The 16,271-nt window shown below is 40.7% G+C and overlaps 1 protein-coding gene across 1 annotated transcript; it reads left to right on the top strand.

Moving 5' to 3' along the window:
* Positions 1–682: 682 nt before the first annotated feature.
* Positions 683–14,030, top strand: TKTL1 (transketolase like 1). Its single transcript, XM_087710910.1, has 14 exons — positions 683–1,040; positions 1,847–1,964; positions 2,767–2,880; positions 3,427–3,524; positions 3,757–3,948; positions 4,030–4,157; positions 4,241–4,434; positions 5,903–6,067; positions 6,158–6,314; positions 7,737–7,867; positions 8,669–8,752; positions 10,323–10,419; positions 10,534–10,651; positions 13,011–14,030. Exons 1-14 carry the CDS (start codon positions 931–933, stop codon positions 13,183–13,185), a joined length of 1,881 nt encoding a protein of 626 aa, XP_087567036.1. The 5' UTR covers positions 683–930; the 3' UTR covers positions 13,186–14,030.
* Positions 14,031–16,271: the final 2,241 nt, after the last annotated feature.

A 16,271-nucleotide genomic window follows, 5' to 3' on the forward strand; every position in this document is an offset into this window, starting at 1 on the left:
ATCCCAGAGGTTTAGAGCAGTGTTTCTCAACCTTGGCAACTTGAAGATGTCCGGACTTCAACTCCCAGAATTCCCCAGCCAGCATTCGCTGGCTGGGGATTTCTGGGAGTTGAAGTCCAGACATCTTCAAGTTGCCAAGGTTGAGAAACACTGGTTTAGAGCACTGCCTTCTAGCTCCAGAAGGACACACACACACACACACATTAATGCTGGATCCCAGAGGTTTAGAACAGTGTTTCTCAACCTTGGCAACTTGAAGATGTCCGGACTTCAACTCCCAGAATTCCCCAGCCAGCATTCGCTGGCTGGGGATTTCTGGGAGTTGAAGTCCAGACATCTTCAAGTTGCCAAGGTTGAGAAACACTGGTTTAGAGCACTGCCTTCTAGCTCCAGAAGGACACACACACACACACACATTAATGCTGGATCCAGAGGTTTAGAGCACCGCCTTCTAGCTCCAGAAGGACACACACACACACACATTAATGCTGGATCCCAGAGGTTTAGAGCACCGCCTTCTAGCTCCAGAAGGACACACACACACACACATTAATGCTGGATCCAGAGGTTTAGAGCACCGCCTTCTAGCTCCAGAAGGACACACACACACACACATTAATGCTGGATCCCAGAGGTTTAGAGCACCGCCTTCTAGCTCCAGAAAGCAGAGGGCAGAAACTGGCGAGGATCGTGCGAAGAGAAACCGCACAACTTCAACTGATGTTCTAGCACGCCCACAGGCCTGGCAATGTAGCAATTGCTTTTTACGCCTGGGGTGACCGACGACGCAAACCCCGACTCCTCGCCCATTCATTCCCCCAGCCTCTGAGCTCACTTCCTCTTGCAGGCGGAGCGCCGGCCAGCCGGATTAAAAAAAAGAGAGAGCGAGCAAAGCGTGCTTAGCGCATCTGGATATTAAGGACCTCCATCATGGCCAGCAGCTACGTTAAGCCGAAGGAGAAAACGCTGCAAAACCTACGAGATACGGCTAGTCGCCTTCGGATTCACTCGATTCGGGCAACTTGCGCTTCGAATTCCGGGTAATGGAAGAGAAGGGATGCATTGCAGTCTCTTTTCTGCGGGAGCTGGTGATATTCTCGCCATTGTCCCTATGGCGGGGATTGTATTTTCTTTGTGGTTTCTTACATCTCAATGTACTTTCCTGGTACAGTATATTGCCATCCGCTCTAGGTTCGCTTTCGGGGAGGGGGCGATGGAGGTTTTATTGGGTTCCAGTCTCGGAAGGGCTAACTAGAGCAGTGTTTCTCAACCTTGGCAACTTGAAGATGCCTGGACTTCAACTCCCAGAATTCCCCAGCCAGCGAATGCTGGCTGGGGAATTCTGGGAGTTGAAGTCCAGGCATCTTCAAGTTGCCAAGGTTGAGAAACACAATTCTGGGAGTTGAAGTCCAGACATCTTCAAGTTGCCAAGGTTGAGAAACACAATTCTGGGAGTTGAAGTCCAGACATCTTCAAGTTGCCAAGGTTGAGAAACACTGAACTAGAGGCTTCCATCCATTGAGAGGATGAAGCCAAGAAATCATCTTAATTAGTTTGCAGAAATCCATTCATTGGAATGGCTCTTTTCTAGGTCGGTTGATAGCTTTACTTGACGTTTACCAGCTGCTGTACTCTCATTAACTAGTCTTCCTCAGCCTATGGGTGATCTTGTGAGGCCTATCAGTGTAGATTTTTTAGTGCTTCTGGGGAACGCAGAAGACACAAGGGGTGTCTTTTAATTGAACATTATGCTCTGGATTGTAAATCCAACTCTTAATAGTAATTTTGTATCTCTCTGTGGGTGGCTCCTGTTGAATTTCTGTCTCTCTGGCTTTTGACCTTGCAGACACCCAACATCATGTTGCAGTGCCGCAGAGATCGTGTCCGTGTTGTTCTTTCACACAATGCGCTACAGGCCAAATGAACCAGGCCACCCCAGCAATGACCGCTTTGTGCTCTCTAAGGTGAGAGGAGTGGGAAGAATATGAGGAAGGTGGTCTTTGGAGGATGGGATTGGATTATAATCAGTGGTGGGTTTCAAATTTTTTTAGAACCTCTTCTGTAGGTGTGGCCTGCTTTGTGGGGGTGGCTTGCCAGCGATGTGACTTGGTGGGAGTGGCTTGCCAGCCATGTGACCAGGTGGGAGTGGCTTGCCAGCCATGTGACTCGGTGGAAGTGGCTTGCCAGCCATGTGACTCGGTGGAAGTGGCTTGCCAGCCATGTGACCAGGTGGGAGTGGCTTGCCAGCCATGTGACTGGGTGGGCATGGCCAACTTGTAAAATGTGGTGGATTCACTTAACAACGCTCTTGCTTAGCAACCAAGATGTTGGCTCAGAAACTCTGGCATTTGAAGCACGCAAGTCTTAAAGCTGTCAAGTTACAAGAGCCTTGCACCCCTAACCCTTTAGAAAAAAAAAACAGGGGTGTTCAAACTTGATAGCTTTAAGACTTGTGGACTTCAACTCCCAGAATTCCTCCTCTCGCTCTTCATCTTGATGATGTGCGGACGGGTGGGGGGTGGGGAGGGAGCTGGAACCGGTTCTAAACGGCACTGTAGATTTGTGGAACCTCTTCTAAAGAAGAGGTTAGAACTGGCAGGAACCCACCCCTGATTATAATGCTCAAGTAAGGCCACAGCTTATTTCTTCCTAGCTGAGAGCTCCACTCAGTTCTTTCTGCAGCACCACATCCCAGAATAATCTTCTTAAAAACTAAAGAGATTACTATTTCATGGTTGTGATGGCTACTTTGTTTGCTCCTCGCAGGGCCATGCTGCGCCTCTCCTCTATGCTGCATGGACAGAAGCTGGTTTTATCAAGGAGGCTGAGCTGTTAAATTTGAGGAAAATAGACTCTGACCTGGAAGGCCACCCAACACCCGTAAGTACTCTTCTAAGAATAGTGCTGGGAATTTTGGGGAGTTTGGGGGGAGAGAATAACTTGACCTATCCAGTCAAAATACATACATACATACATACATACATACATACATACATACATACATACATACATACATACAAATAGATAGAACTTAGATGGTGTAAAAAGCTTTAAAAATGAGTTGCAGAAGATCAGCTTTTTAGGATGTAACAATAGTACTGTTGCTTCTTTCATGAAGACATCTGGATCACTTAGCCCATAAAACTGGCTTTGTTCTACTGTGCAAACTAATATTAAACATATGTATAACAAAACTGTGATTTTATGAGAGAGTTACAAACTGAAATATATTTTGTTGGAATACCAAAGCCCTAAAATAAGGTGTGTGTTTATATATTTATATTGGAAAAGACCCAGATTGTGTTTCTGTACAGAAAAGATAGAGGACAAAGGACTAATCTCATAAAGACTGTACTCAGTGAAATGCCCAACAGATTGTGTTGGTATTCATTCCATTTGTAAAACTCTTTCTTTTTGTTTTAACAGAGACTGCCTTTTGTGGATGTGGCCACTGGTTCCTTGGGGCAGGGTCTGGGAGCTGCTTGTGGAATGGCCTATACAGGGAAATACTTCGATAAAACAAGGTGAGAAATCTGGAAAAAGTCTACATAATGAAGCCTGTTGCTTCTTTCACAAGAAAAGTTTCTTGCCTCTTTTTTTGTTTGCTCTACTGCAAAATCCACTGGATCAGAGAACTGCAAAGAATGTATGGTGAAAGAAACTTACCCTACATGTGTGTGTGTGCGCGCACACACACGCACGCACGCACACACACACACACACTTGTTGGGACTCTTGTGTCTTGCTGTCTTCTAGTTACCGAGTTTACTGCCTACTGGGTGATGGTGAATCCTCTGAGGGATCAGTATGGGAAGCCCTACAATTTGCGTCTCATTATCAATTGGATAATCTAGTGGCCATTATTGACGTGAACCGGCTGGGACAAAGTGAAGCAGCACCACTGGGCCATGATACAGATGTTTATCGTAAGCGCTGTGAAGCCTTTGGGTAAGCATTGCTGGCTGTTTTTGTCCTAATTCCGGTAGGAAGCCTGCTGCCTTTTGCCCCAACCTTTTCCTCTTCTGCTAGATGGAATACCTGCGTTGTGGATGGTCATGATGTGGAGGAACTATGCCAGGCTTTATGGCAAGCAAGTCAACAGAAGGGGAAGCCCACCATGATTGTGGCCAAGACTTTCAAAGGACGGGGAATCCCAGGTGAAAGTAATCTCTGGATCTTGGGAATGGGAAAAGGGCAATAAGAGTCCTTGAATGTCACCTACTAATGTTCTCTGTTTTAGATGTGGAGAATGCTGACAATTGGCATGGAAAGCCCATTCCAAAAGACAAAGTGGAATCTGTTATCTCTACCATTCAGAGTGAAATCCAGACTAGTGATGTTTGTACTATCCAGCCACCTGCTCAAGATGTGCCACCAGTCAATACCGTGGAGATCAAAATGCCTTCTTTACCTACTTATAATATAGGGGAAAAGGTACTGCATGGGCTAAGCAGATTTTTCTTTCAGTATCTGCAAGTACTCTTAACTATCCTTTTTTTTTTTCCTTTTTGTGCCATGCATCTTTTTCAAAAGGTCTGTGTGACATGGATCTGATGCAGAGCACTCACAAATTTCAGATTTAAATATTTTTTCTCCCTACACCCATAAGAAAGGACTAAATGGGTAAAGCAGAGGTGGGTTCCTACCAGTTCGCACCAGTTCGGTAGAACCGGTTCACCAAAGCTACCGAACCGGTTAGAAGAGGTTCCACCAGAAAACAAGCCACACCTACACAAGAGGTTCCAAAAATTTTTGAAACCAACCACACACACACACACACTCCCTCACACAGAGAAAGAGAAAGAAAGGAAGAAAGAAAAAAAGAAAAAAGAAAGAAAAAGTGAGAGAGATGAAAGAAAAAAAGGAAAAAGGGACAGAGAGACAAAAGGAAGGAAAGAGAGAAAGAGAAAGAAAGAAAGAAAGAAAGAAAACACATGGCCGGCAAGCCACTCCCACCAGGTCACATGGCTGGCAAGCCACTCCCACCAGGTCACATGGCCAGCAAGCCATTCCCACCAGGTCACATGGCTGGCAAGCCACTCCCACAAAGGAGGCCACACCCACAGAGTAGGTTCGAAAACTTTTTGAAACCCACCACTGGAGTAAAGCCTATGAGAATGTTCTATTCACCTTATTTATTTCTGGCATATGAATAACATGCATCTTCATTGTTAATTTGGACATGGAGCTGAAATGGACTTATCTTTTTGTCATATTCCATCTCCCTAACCTACCTCCTTTGAGGTTCGTTTCCTTTTGTCCTCAAATCCAGTTTGATAGTTCCCCTTAGCCCATAGAGAAACCCTGCAAAGGACCCACTAAAAGGCAAATTAGTATATTAATTTGGAAAACGATAGCGTATCTTAGATCAGGATTTGCATTCATTTTTAGAATAAGAACTACACTTAACCAGGGACATGCACACAAAATTAGTTGGAATAAAATAGATGGGATCTGGATAAAAATGAGCTTTAATTAAACAAAAGTACTTTTTTATTTTCTATGTTTGCAATAATTTCCTGCCTTTAAGTAAAGATTAAAAGGGTCAGTGCAGGAGATTCTAGAGGTTTATCCAAAGTGTTTGAGGACTGCATGCAACTCTGATCTCAATTTAGACAATTTAGAAATACTGTATACATTTTAATGCAAATTTTAATCTGCTAGTACAGGAATTTAATAAAAAAATGCCTATATTCTAATGTCAATCCTCCACTGCTTTTCATGCAGTGACTTATTGGAAGATTTTCCTAGCTTAAAAAAAAATGAGTTTTTCCCAACTTGTGTCTAGGCATATAAGAAGAATGATGTTTATAGAAATGTAATATTTATCAAATGTGATTAGAATCCCCTTTTGACTTGGTGGTAAATTAAATGACCTGCAATGAGATTTTCTTTTTTTTAGGTGGCTACCCGCAAAGCCTATGGTTTAGCCCTGGTAAAACTGGGAAAGGCTAACAAGCATGTGGTTGTTTTGGATGGTGACACTAAAAACTCCACTTTTGCTGAGCTTTTCAAACAGGCCCATCCAGAGCGCTATATAGAGTGTTTCATTGCTGAGCAGAACATGGTGAGTCTGAAAACATGAAATTGATTGGTGAATCTTGTGGCATGATCTGTTCCCCTGACATTTTTGTGTGTGTGTGTGTGTGTGCTCTAGGTGAGTGTCGCTCTGGGCTGTGCTGCTAGGAACCGCACCATTGCATTTGCCAGCACCTTTGCTGCCTTTTTCACTCGAGCATTTGACCATATCCGGATGGCTGCTATCTCCCGATCAAACATTAAGCTTTGTGGGTCACACAGTGGGGTTTCTATAGGTATGTGCTGCCTGATATTCTAAACCCCTTTAATTACTATAATTAGACTTAAAGCTTCTTGGTTCTCCAGCAGTGTGAGGAGTGAGAATCATTACAAATTGTTCTCCTTCCTGTTTATCATTTCAGCAATCATATACTGGATGATCCAAAGTCATCCAGTAAGCTTCTCAACTAAATGGGAATTTGAACATACCGTATTTTTCGAAGTATAAGATGCACCTTTTTCCCTCAAAAAAGAGAGTGAAAATCTGGGTGCGTCACTGAATATGGCACTTTTTGCCTCCCAAAACCCTATCTCCTTTGCAAAAATGGCCACGCATAGTCTTTAGGAGGCTTCCAGAGTGCTCATGGGGACTGGGGAGGGCAGAAATGAGCAAAAAATTGGCTATTTTTTGCTCATTTCTGCCCCCCCAACCCCTAGAAGCACTCTATATGCTTCCTAAAGGCTATGCATGACAAAAAACAGTGCCATTTTTATGGAAAATGGGCCGTTTTTTACTCATTTTTGCCCCCCTTGCCCCCAGCAGCACTCTACAAGCCTCCTAAAGGCTGTGCATGCCCTTTTTTGACAAAAAGGGCCCCATTTTGTGAAAAAGTGGCCATTTTTGGGAGGTCTGCAGAGTGCAAAAACTTTTTTTTAATTTGCCTCTTCAAAATCTTAGTGCATCTTATACTCCGGTGTGTCTTATACTCTGAAAAATATAGTAAATCTTTATAGTCTTCTTGACTATGATGACCAAGCTGGCACTTTTTTGTTTATTTGCATAGCCTGCAGTTGATCAAGATATTTAAAAACAGAACATTGTTATTAACTGAAGATCAAGACTATGATATAGCAAGGAATCCTGAGGTTTTTTGGTTTTTCTTCCTTTCAGTAATCTTGAACATACATATTTGGGAATCAGCTGCTTGGGCAGAATGCCAAATTGTGAAATAATGTTGGCTTTAGTAGTCCACATACAACATGCTAATCCTAGGAAAAATCTCCTTTTATGTTTATGGCAGCTATACACAAGAAGTGAAGACTGGTTATTAATAATAATTCAATTTAATTATATTTAAGGTTTAATGCTAATAGTCTAATAATGTATAGGGAAAGCAGAAATTGCTTAGATGGAGTGCTTTCAGAGTATTTGGGGATTTCTGCTTTATTCTCTTTGCTGTTCATCTACTCAGAATACCAAATGCCCGAACTCAGCTAGCTCTACCTTAAAGAGAGATTTTGATTTGTAAATGATGTGATTGGCCTTTTATAGTTTTCATAAAAGTCCAAATTAAGCAATTTTATGCTAAATCTCAGTGGCCTAATATTGGGAGATATGGCTGGGGTATTCATCCTCTCAAATGCATGGCATAGTGCTTGAATGCATTCTTTTCTGTGACATGGCAAGATATTTATTCAACTGCTTCTCTTCATCCCAGGAGAGGACGGGCCCTCTCAGATGGCTTTAGAAGATCTGGCCATGTTCAGAACTATTCCAGGTTGTACGGTGTTTTATCCAAGTGATGCAGTCTCCACTGAGTATGCTGTTTCTTTGGCAGCAAACACCAAGGTATGTGGGTAAAGGATATTATCTTAGGTATTGTCCTTGGTCTATCAAGATTGAGGTATTATCATTAAATTGGGGGAAGTAAATTGTGGTGTGCTAGAGTAAGAAGTCACAATTTGCAATAAAGCTTCTTGCTTATAGCATTTTCTTTTACCCTGGCCCTCATTTTCTTGCAGGCTATTTCATTTGTTTATTTCAAGCTGTTTTACACCATTTGAAAACAAATCTAAGCATTTTTACAAAAGTTGAATTCATAATAATATATCAAGGTAACAGCAGAGCCATATTAAAACATTCAACAAATACATCCATATATCAAAAAAACAAAAGTTGTAACAATTGTAAAACCTTATTAAGCATTAACTACATACATTCTAGATACATACTTTACAGAATCTCTTAAGTGGCCAGAATTTCACAAGCTGATTAAGGCTGTAGCAACATTTCCAAATCAATGTACCTTCTTACTGGTTGGCGTCCTAATGTTTTTGTCAATTTTATTTTTGATTTGAGATTGTAATGAAAATATATATTTTGTGAATAGTTCCTTGGGGTATTCTGTATATTTCCAGTGTGGTATCTTTCATTCCTTACTTGAATTATATATCCTTCTATGATAGCATTGCCCTAAAAAGTGGTTAAGATATTTTGCATAAATCTGGCATGTTTTATATTGCTGTGTTTTTAAGATAACATTTTAATACAATTATCTAAAACCATTCTGAGTTCTATAATGTTTAATTTTGGTAAGATCTCTGTTTCTTCTTCTGAGTATTCATATTCTTCTTCCATATTGCTCCTTAGGGAATATGCTTCATTCGTACCAGTCGTCCAGAAACTCCTATTCTTTATTCTCAGGAAGAAAAGTTTGAGGTTGGCCTTGCCAAGGTAAAGGATTTGAAACACATGCTTTCTGGTTCTATTTCAGCTTTCAAAGATCCAAAGAAAGAACTCTGGTGTTAGGCAATTTGGCCTATAATGGTAGGCAAACATTTAGTGTTCCTTGAATGGTGCCCTTTACCATGAACTGAAATATGCTGAGTAAGAATTATAGCATCCACATATTTTTTCCCCAAGCAGGTAGCTTGGCTTTAGATAAAATACAGAACACGGTCTTAAATTATTTAGAAATGCTATGAAATAATCAAAGGGGATTATACACAGAAGAGCAATCCTATTTCTAAAGCTAAACCTTTAATATAGACCAGTGGTTCCCAAACTTGGCAACTTTAAGACTTGTGGACTTCAACTCCCAGAATTCTCCAGCCAGTTGGTTGGAGAATTCTGGGAGTTGAAGTCCACAAGTCTTAAAGTTGCCAAGTTTGGGAACCACTGATATAGACCATCCTTGCCTGCCTGCCTGACCAATCAAAAGGGAATATAGAAGTTATTGCATCAAGTACTATAGTCTACCATTAGATGGCAGAAGACTGATACTATTCTGACAATAGCGATTTTTACTTATTCTAGCATCTACGTAGGCTTTCAACAAATAAGTGAGTTGAGTTCCTGCTTTTCCTAGCTGTAGAGATGAGTTCCTGAATTTGGATTAAGATTTAGTTCAAACAAAGCAATATTAAAGAGACTGAATCCAATTAGCAACTGTTTAAAGGAAGGCCGTTTAGCTGTCTTGGGTGCAAAAAGTTGATTTTTCAATATTTTCCATTATTATTACATTTTTGAAATCATGTTGGTGACTTAGAAGTGTCATTCATTTTGTGCACTCGATAGGAAAGTTGCAGTTCAACATGGATCGGTCAGAGATTAAGTCTAACCATTAAGAGCAAGTTGTTCTCCATATGCAATGTACTTTCTCATAATTGTTTAGAATTTGATCTTAAGAAAACAATTTCTTTTTGAATTGGATAATTGTCCTTTTTAGGGGTTTCAGTGTTGCTGTATCTCTGCAGTAGAAATAGACAAACCACCTACTTAGTGGATCAGCTCTTAGTAGAGCTGAGGTGGCGCAGTGGTTAAATGCAGCACTGCAGGCTACTTCAGCTGACTGCAGTTCTGCAGTTCGGCTGTTCAAATCTCACCGGCTCAGGGTTGACTCAGCCTTCCATCCTTCCGAGGTGGGTAAAATGAGGACCCGGATTGTTGGGGGCGATATGCTGACTCTGTAAACCGCTTAGAGAGGGCTGAAAGCCCTATGAAGCGGTATATAAGTCTAACTGCTATTGCTAACTGCTATTGCTATCAGTTGTGAACCATCAGTCCTCTTTAGGTAATCTTTGATAATATGGAGGATTCTTGGTAATGGTGTTTCCAAGCAAGTGCCTTAGGGAAGGTACATGTCAACTGTGGAATTCTGGCTATTCTGATATTTTCTTCATACTTGCTTAAAATACATTAGTTCTCAGATCCCACTTCCCTTATTCTGTATGATTTTAGATTAGCATGTTAGTGGGCTAGGCACCTTATAAAAATGCTTATATCTATTGATTACTTTTTATAGGTTGTTCGTATAAGTGATGCTGACAGAGTAGTTGTTATTGGAGCAGGGGTCACACTTCATGAAGCTCTTTCAGCTGCTGATGAACTAGCCAAACAAGGTATCGGATATTGGAGCTTTGGAGATTATAAATCCAATTATATGTCGACTTGATCAGCAATTTTAATAGAATTCTTTCTTTCATTCTTCTCATTAGTATTTTGCTTTTTTCTAGGGATCTATATCCGGGTAATTGATCCATTTACAATCAAACCTTTGGATGCTGATACCATCATTTCCAATGCCAGAGCCACTGGGGGACATATCATTACAGTTGAGGATCATTACAAAGAAGTTAAGTAGTTTACTAAAAACATTTTTTTTCCAGACATTCTTGGGAGAAATTGGATATGGCTAAAGATGCACTTGCTCTGTTCCCCTATGTTATTAACTTTTTTTTTTACGAACTAGTTTTGCTTCTGCAATTGCCAAGATTGATTATATGCTGATGCTATCACTTTTTCATGTGCTGCTCAATAGTTTAAAAACACCTATTGCTGTGCTTTCTAGAGAAAATTATACATTAGGACGACTACCTAATATGGCCTATGAATGATTGCCTGATGGCCATTCAGTTTCTGTTAAAACCAGTGTGGCAGCCAGTTTACATATTTATTTAGTTATTTAGTTATTTATTTATTTATTTATTTATTTATTTATTAGACACATTTATATGCCGCCCAATCCTGAAGGACTCCGGGCGGCTTACAAAAATAAAGAGAAAAAACACATAACGAGACACATAACAAAAGAAACAGTTTAAAAACAACAACACCTCATACATTCATTCTAATCGGGGCTGGACCTCAACAGTGAGGTCAACAGCCCCAGGCCTGCCAGAACAGCCAAGTTTTTACAGCTTTCTTGAAGCCCATGAGAGTGGGTATGGTCCGGATCTCCGGGGGTAGCTGATTCCAGAGGGTCGGAGCAGCCACAGAGAAGGCTCTCCTCCGAGGGCCCGCCAGCCAACACTGTCTGGCTGACAGCATCTGAAGGAGGCCCAATCTGTGGGATCTTACTGGCCGCTGGGAGGTATGTGGCAGCAGGCGGTCTCGAAGGTATTCTGGCCCTAAGTCATGTAGGGCTTTAAAGGTGATAACCAACACCTTGAATTGTGTCCGGAGACCAATTGGTAGCCAGTACAGCTCGCGGAGGACAGGTGTAACGTGGGTGTACCTCAGTGCACCCAATATCGCTGGCGCGGCCGCATTCTGAACTAACTGCAGTCTCTGAACGCTTTTCAAGGGTAGCCCCATGTGGAGCGCGTTGCAGTAATCCAGCCTCGAGGTGACAAGGGCGTGAATGACCGTTTGAAGTGCCTCCCGATCCAAATAGGGCCGCAATTGGTGCACCAGATGAACTTGGGCAAAGGCCCCCCTATCAGCCGATAGATGATGCTCCATGTGGGCTATCTGGGATGCTAGTTGGTGGGTCAGGGGCCATATATCTTTTTCCTCATGTTGAGGTCCTCAGTGCAATATGTTTCCCTGATCTCATCAAATAGGTGGTCAAAGGCTCTTATAAACGTGATATCACACTTTTCAACTTTAGCAGTATATATTTCTCTTATATCATATACAATAGAGGGCTACAATCAAAACATCAATTCAGCAGCCTGCTTATCAACCATTTGTCATATGCCTAAAGTGTCACTAAATACAAGAGGTCACCAAACATTCTTTCTTCCCACCAAATGGTTGATTAGGAAACTGTCAAAAGTGAGACGGTAATCGGAATGGGACAACTTGCCCAACAGTTCTCCCAACATGGGAGAACTCAAGAGAGGGACAAGTAGAATTGCAGCTCATCCCAGCCTTGAGGACTACTAACTTGAGAAGGGTCAAACCTAAAGTGAAACAAGGCCTGCTGCAATTCAGTTGTGCCCCTCTTGAGTTCTCTCCCACTTTGAATTGTCTCATGGCGAGTCAGCCGGGGCAAGATGGCTGAGGCAGGTCGGCCACAGTAAGTTGTCCTAAACCTGATGGTAGTATATATTGGATAAATAATACTTGTAGACTATACTGGAGCCTTTTGGATTTTAGAAAGGCTGTAATTTTTCCTTCTTGTGATTTAATATGAAACTATAGATCTCTTTAACATATGAATTATCTGAACCCTATTAAGTCAAGTTGGGTTTGATTAATTGGCATTCATGCTGCTTAAGCTTGTAGTTTTCTCCCATAGAAAGAAGCACAGTCTCAACTACTCTATAAAAGAAGCTAGTGTATTGTATTTGCGTGCTTTTATTTGTTGATACTCAGAAACTGAGGCGATGCATGGGTAAAAGAGCTTCTATACAGTGGAAAGAAAAATAGATGCTTTTCTTTGAACACTCGGCACTAAACAAGAAAATAAGCACATCTTTACAAATTCCCTGTTTTAATATTTCTTGCTGACCCTCTGTTTCTCTGAATTTCTCTGAATGAGAAAGACAAAAGGTAGATGTTTGACTGCTGCTAAAATATGCAAACCTATTTCTTGATGAGAAAGGGAAGTGCATATATAACTTTGTAACTTGGAGTTACATAAAAAGTACATGTACTTTGTAACTCAAACTTTCATATGAAGCCTGTTAAAGGCAGCAGATTGCACCAAACATGCTCTGAGTGAAAATCTCCACTTATGTCCATCCCTTTTTCCTTCTCTCTCTCTAGGTGGTATTGGTGAAGCTGTGGCTGCAGCTGTCTCTGGAGAACCAGGTATTTTAGTCCAGAGTCTAGCTGTGTCAGGTGTGCCTCGGAGTGGAAAACCTGCTGAGCTCTTAGATCTCTTTGGGATCAGTGCAAAACACATAATAACAGCTGTGAAGAGCACCTTTGCCAATTGATTTGACAGGGATGAAGGAAAGAAGGGTTATGAAGTTATAAAAATGGATTCTAAAGGGCAGGATGACAACTGACAACTGTTTGGTTCTCTAGGTAGTCAACCAAAAGTAATCTCTTATGATTCCAAAACATGCATTGTTTAACTTTTAATTTTTTTAACAATTGCAATTAATATTAATTTCCTGAGTTTTAGACCAGTTTTTGAGTGCAAATAAGCTTGAATTGTTTTGTAACACAGTTCTCATCCTCTCAGTATTTCATTCCTTCTAATAATTATCTAATTGCACATTAATTGGATCTAACTATTCTACATAGACGAGTAATGCTCGTCTTATTGGAGTTTATGGTTACCTTTTCTTGTGCTTGATTCCTATCCTACTTGACTTTTTCCATCTTCAGCCTGGCATTCCAAAATTGAGTTGGGTAGATTTTCCATGGCCTATTTCCTGTCTGAAAGAGTTCATGCATAATTAGTTTTTAATTTAACAAAAATGCAAGTACCTCTTATGGGAATGTGAACATCTAAATTCTTTAAATATATATTACTAATGATACTGTCTTAAGATGTCTGGTGTAATTATTAAGTATGGAGTGGTTCCAAGGAGATGCAGACGTAGCTCAGAGTGATTTGGGTCCATTCTTACTCTCTCAACCCAACCTACCTCACAAGTTGTTGGGAAAATGGAAACAGGAAGCTGCTTATATGCTGCTATGAGTTCCTGAAGGAAAGGAGGATATAAGCTTAACAAATAAGCAGACTTAAATATGACCAAGATAATCTTTCTGTATTACATGTGCTTTTACTGTCATCAAGCAAATCAATAAACTATTACTTTCTTGTTGATGATTTGTGTATTCATATTGGAAATACTTGCGTGAAGTATTTGTATAAAATATGTGAAATAGTGTGAGTAAGACTGAGTAACATTTTACATGCAAAATTATTACTTTTTAAACAAATTTCCCTTCTCCCTAATAGGAGCCCCATATTTCAGTGCAACTTTCTAAAATCTTTAGAATTTGTTCTAAAACAAATATATACATTGTTTCCATTTGACTTTCTCAAATGGGAACAGCTAATGAATGATGCAAACTCTTTTAACAAGTTAGAAGCCATGTTCTGAACTTCTGGTTACTGCTATTCAGTGGTGGGTTTGAAAAAATTTGGAACCTCTTCTGTAGGTGTGGCCTGCTTTCCGGGTCCACTGGTGGAACCTCTTCTAACCGGTTCGGTAGATTTGATGAACCGGTTCTACCGAATAGGTGGGAACTGGTAGGAACCCACCTCTGCTGCTATTAGTGGAGTAGCAGCTAGATCTCTTCAGTTAATTACAGTGCATTGAATAAAAATAGTGGGGAATATACAAAGCACCGTAGTTCATGGTATTTACATGACTCAATTTTTTGGGTCAAAACATTCTGGGCCATCACAAACTGAACCATAAGCTAACCATGTAGCTTGGGAAGCTAAATTGTGGTTGTATAGACAATTTGTGATACAATCTGTGTATCTCAAAGGGCAGAAACCATTAACCAATTTTGCATGATAAATACATCAAGTATAATTATACAAATGGAGCCATGTCTGATTATTATATTATGGATAATAAATGCATATCTCATAAACCGGGCTTTCTAGGCCCTTTTTTATTTTGTATAGTATATGTGTAATATTGATGCTATCACAATTAAAGGTTATGATGATGTTAAAGATGTTAAACGTCTGGAGACCTATGTGATGCAGAGTACTATATATTTAATACTTCTGGCTTAATGCAAATCTGCTAGGATAAAATGCTGGGTAGTTTGTGCTGTTGTATGTTGTGCTAATTCATCCACTTAGCTTACATTATGCAAAGTCAAGCAATTAGGCTAGTAGAGTTAACAATTATTCTGTTGTGAGTACACACTCAAAACATACACTTGCTGTTACGTATTCTAAATTCTTTATATTTGTGAGTGAGCAGTTAATATTATTTCCTTTCTCCCTAACTATCCTATTTATGAAAACTAATTTAAGTAAAGGTAAAGGTTCCCTTCGCACATATATGCACAGCGTTCCCGACTCTAGGGGGTGGTACTCATCTCTGTTTCAAAGCCAAAGAACTAGCACTGTCCGAAGACGTCTCCGTGGTCATGTGGCCGGCATGACTAAACGCCAAAGGCGCACGGAACGGTTACCTTACCACCAAAAGTGGTTCCTATTTTTCCACTTGCATTTTTATGTGCTTTTGAACTGCTAGGTTGGCAGAAACGGGGGCAAGTAATGGGAGCTCATTGTTACGTGGTGCTAGGGATTCGAACTGCCGAACTGCCGATCTTTCTAATCGACAAGCTCGGCGTCTTAAGCCACTGAGCCAATTCTAAATTCTTTATATTTGCGAGTGGGCAATTAATATTTCCTTTCTCCGGAACTATCCAATACATGAAAACTAAAGTAAAGGTATGTTTAATTTTGTGAACAAGGAAAAGATCAAGTTTGCTAACTTGTTTCACAAGATAGCACCGTTTCCAAAACTAGGAACATGTAAAATAGTTCATAATCATTTGTACTCTACATGTTTTTTGGTGGTGTTTTAAAGTTCTCTGCTTAGAGGGATTTGTATGAAAAAGAACATTGGTTTAATTACACGAAAAGGCATACAAGAGCAAAAACTGGGAATTTCAATTAACACTCCAGATTTGTGCTTTGATCCCAGACAAGTTTACAGAAAGTAAACACATCTTCGGCATCTGGAAAACTTTAGAATGCCTCCCCCGTGACAACTCTCCAACCCGTCTTCTTCAACGAGACTGCTTTTCTCTCTAGGGAAGAGCTATCATCAATCCCTCACCTCGCTCAAATTTTGCAGAACAAACGCGCTTCCATTAAAAACACGTTACAGAAGTTTTATCTTGTTTTATCTGTTAAAGACGGAGTCTCATTGGATAACGAAACTGTCAGTCATTTGCCTTAGTCCGCGAACCGTTAGGTGGGAAATAACCGCGAGGCGGGAGGGTGGGATAACAGTTTTTCCAACTGATAACTGAAAGCTATTGGTGGAACCCCTTCAGCCAAACAGAAAGCGGGAGGGGCGGGATTTCAGGC

Source organism: Thamnophis sirtalis, unplaced genomic scaffold (genome assembly GCF_051295495.1).
Source record: "Thamnophis sirtalis isolate CommonGarterSnake01/CBP01778 unplaced genomic scaffold, rThaSir2_p1.2 scaffold_3, whole genome shotgun sequence".
Lineage (NCBI taxonomy): Eukaryota > Metazoa > Chordata > Lepidosauria > Squamata > Natricidae > Thamnophis > Thamnophis sirtalis.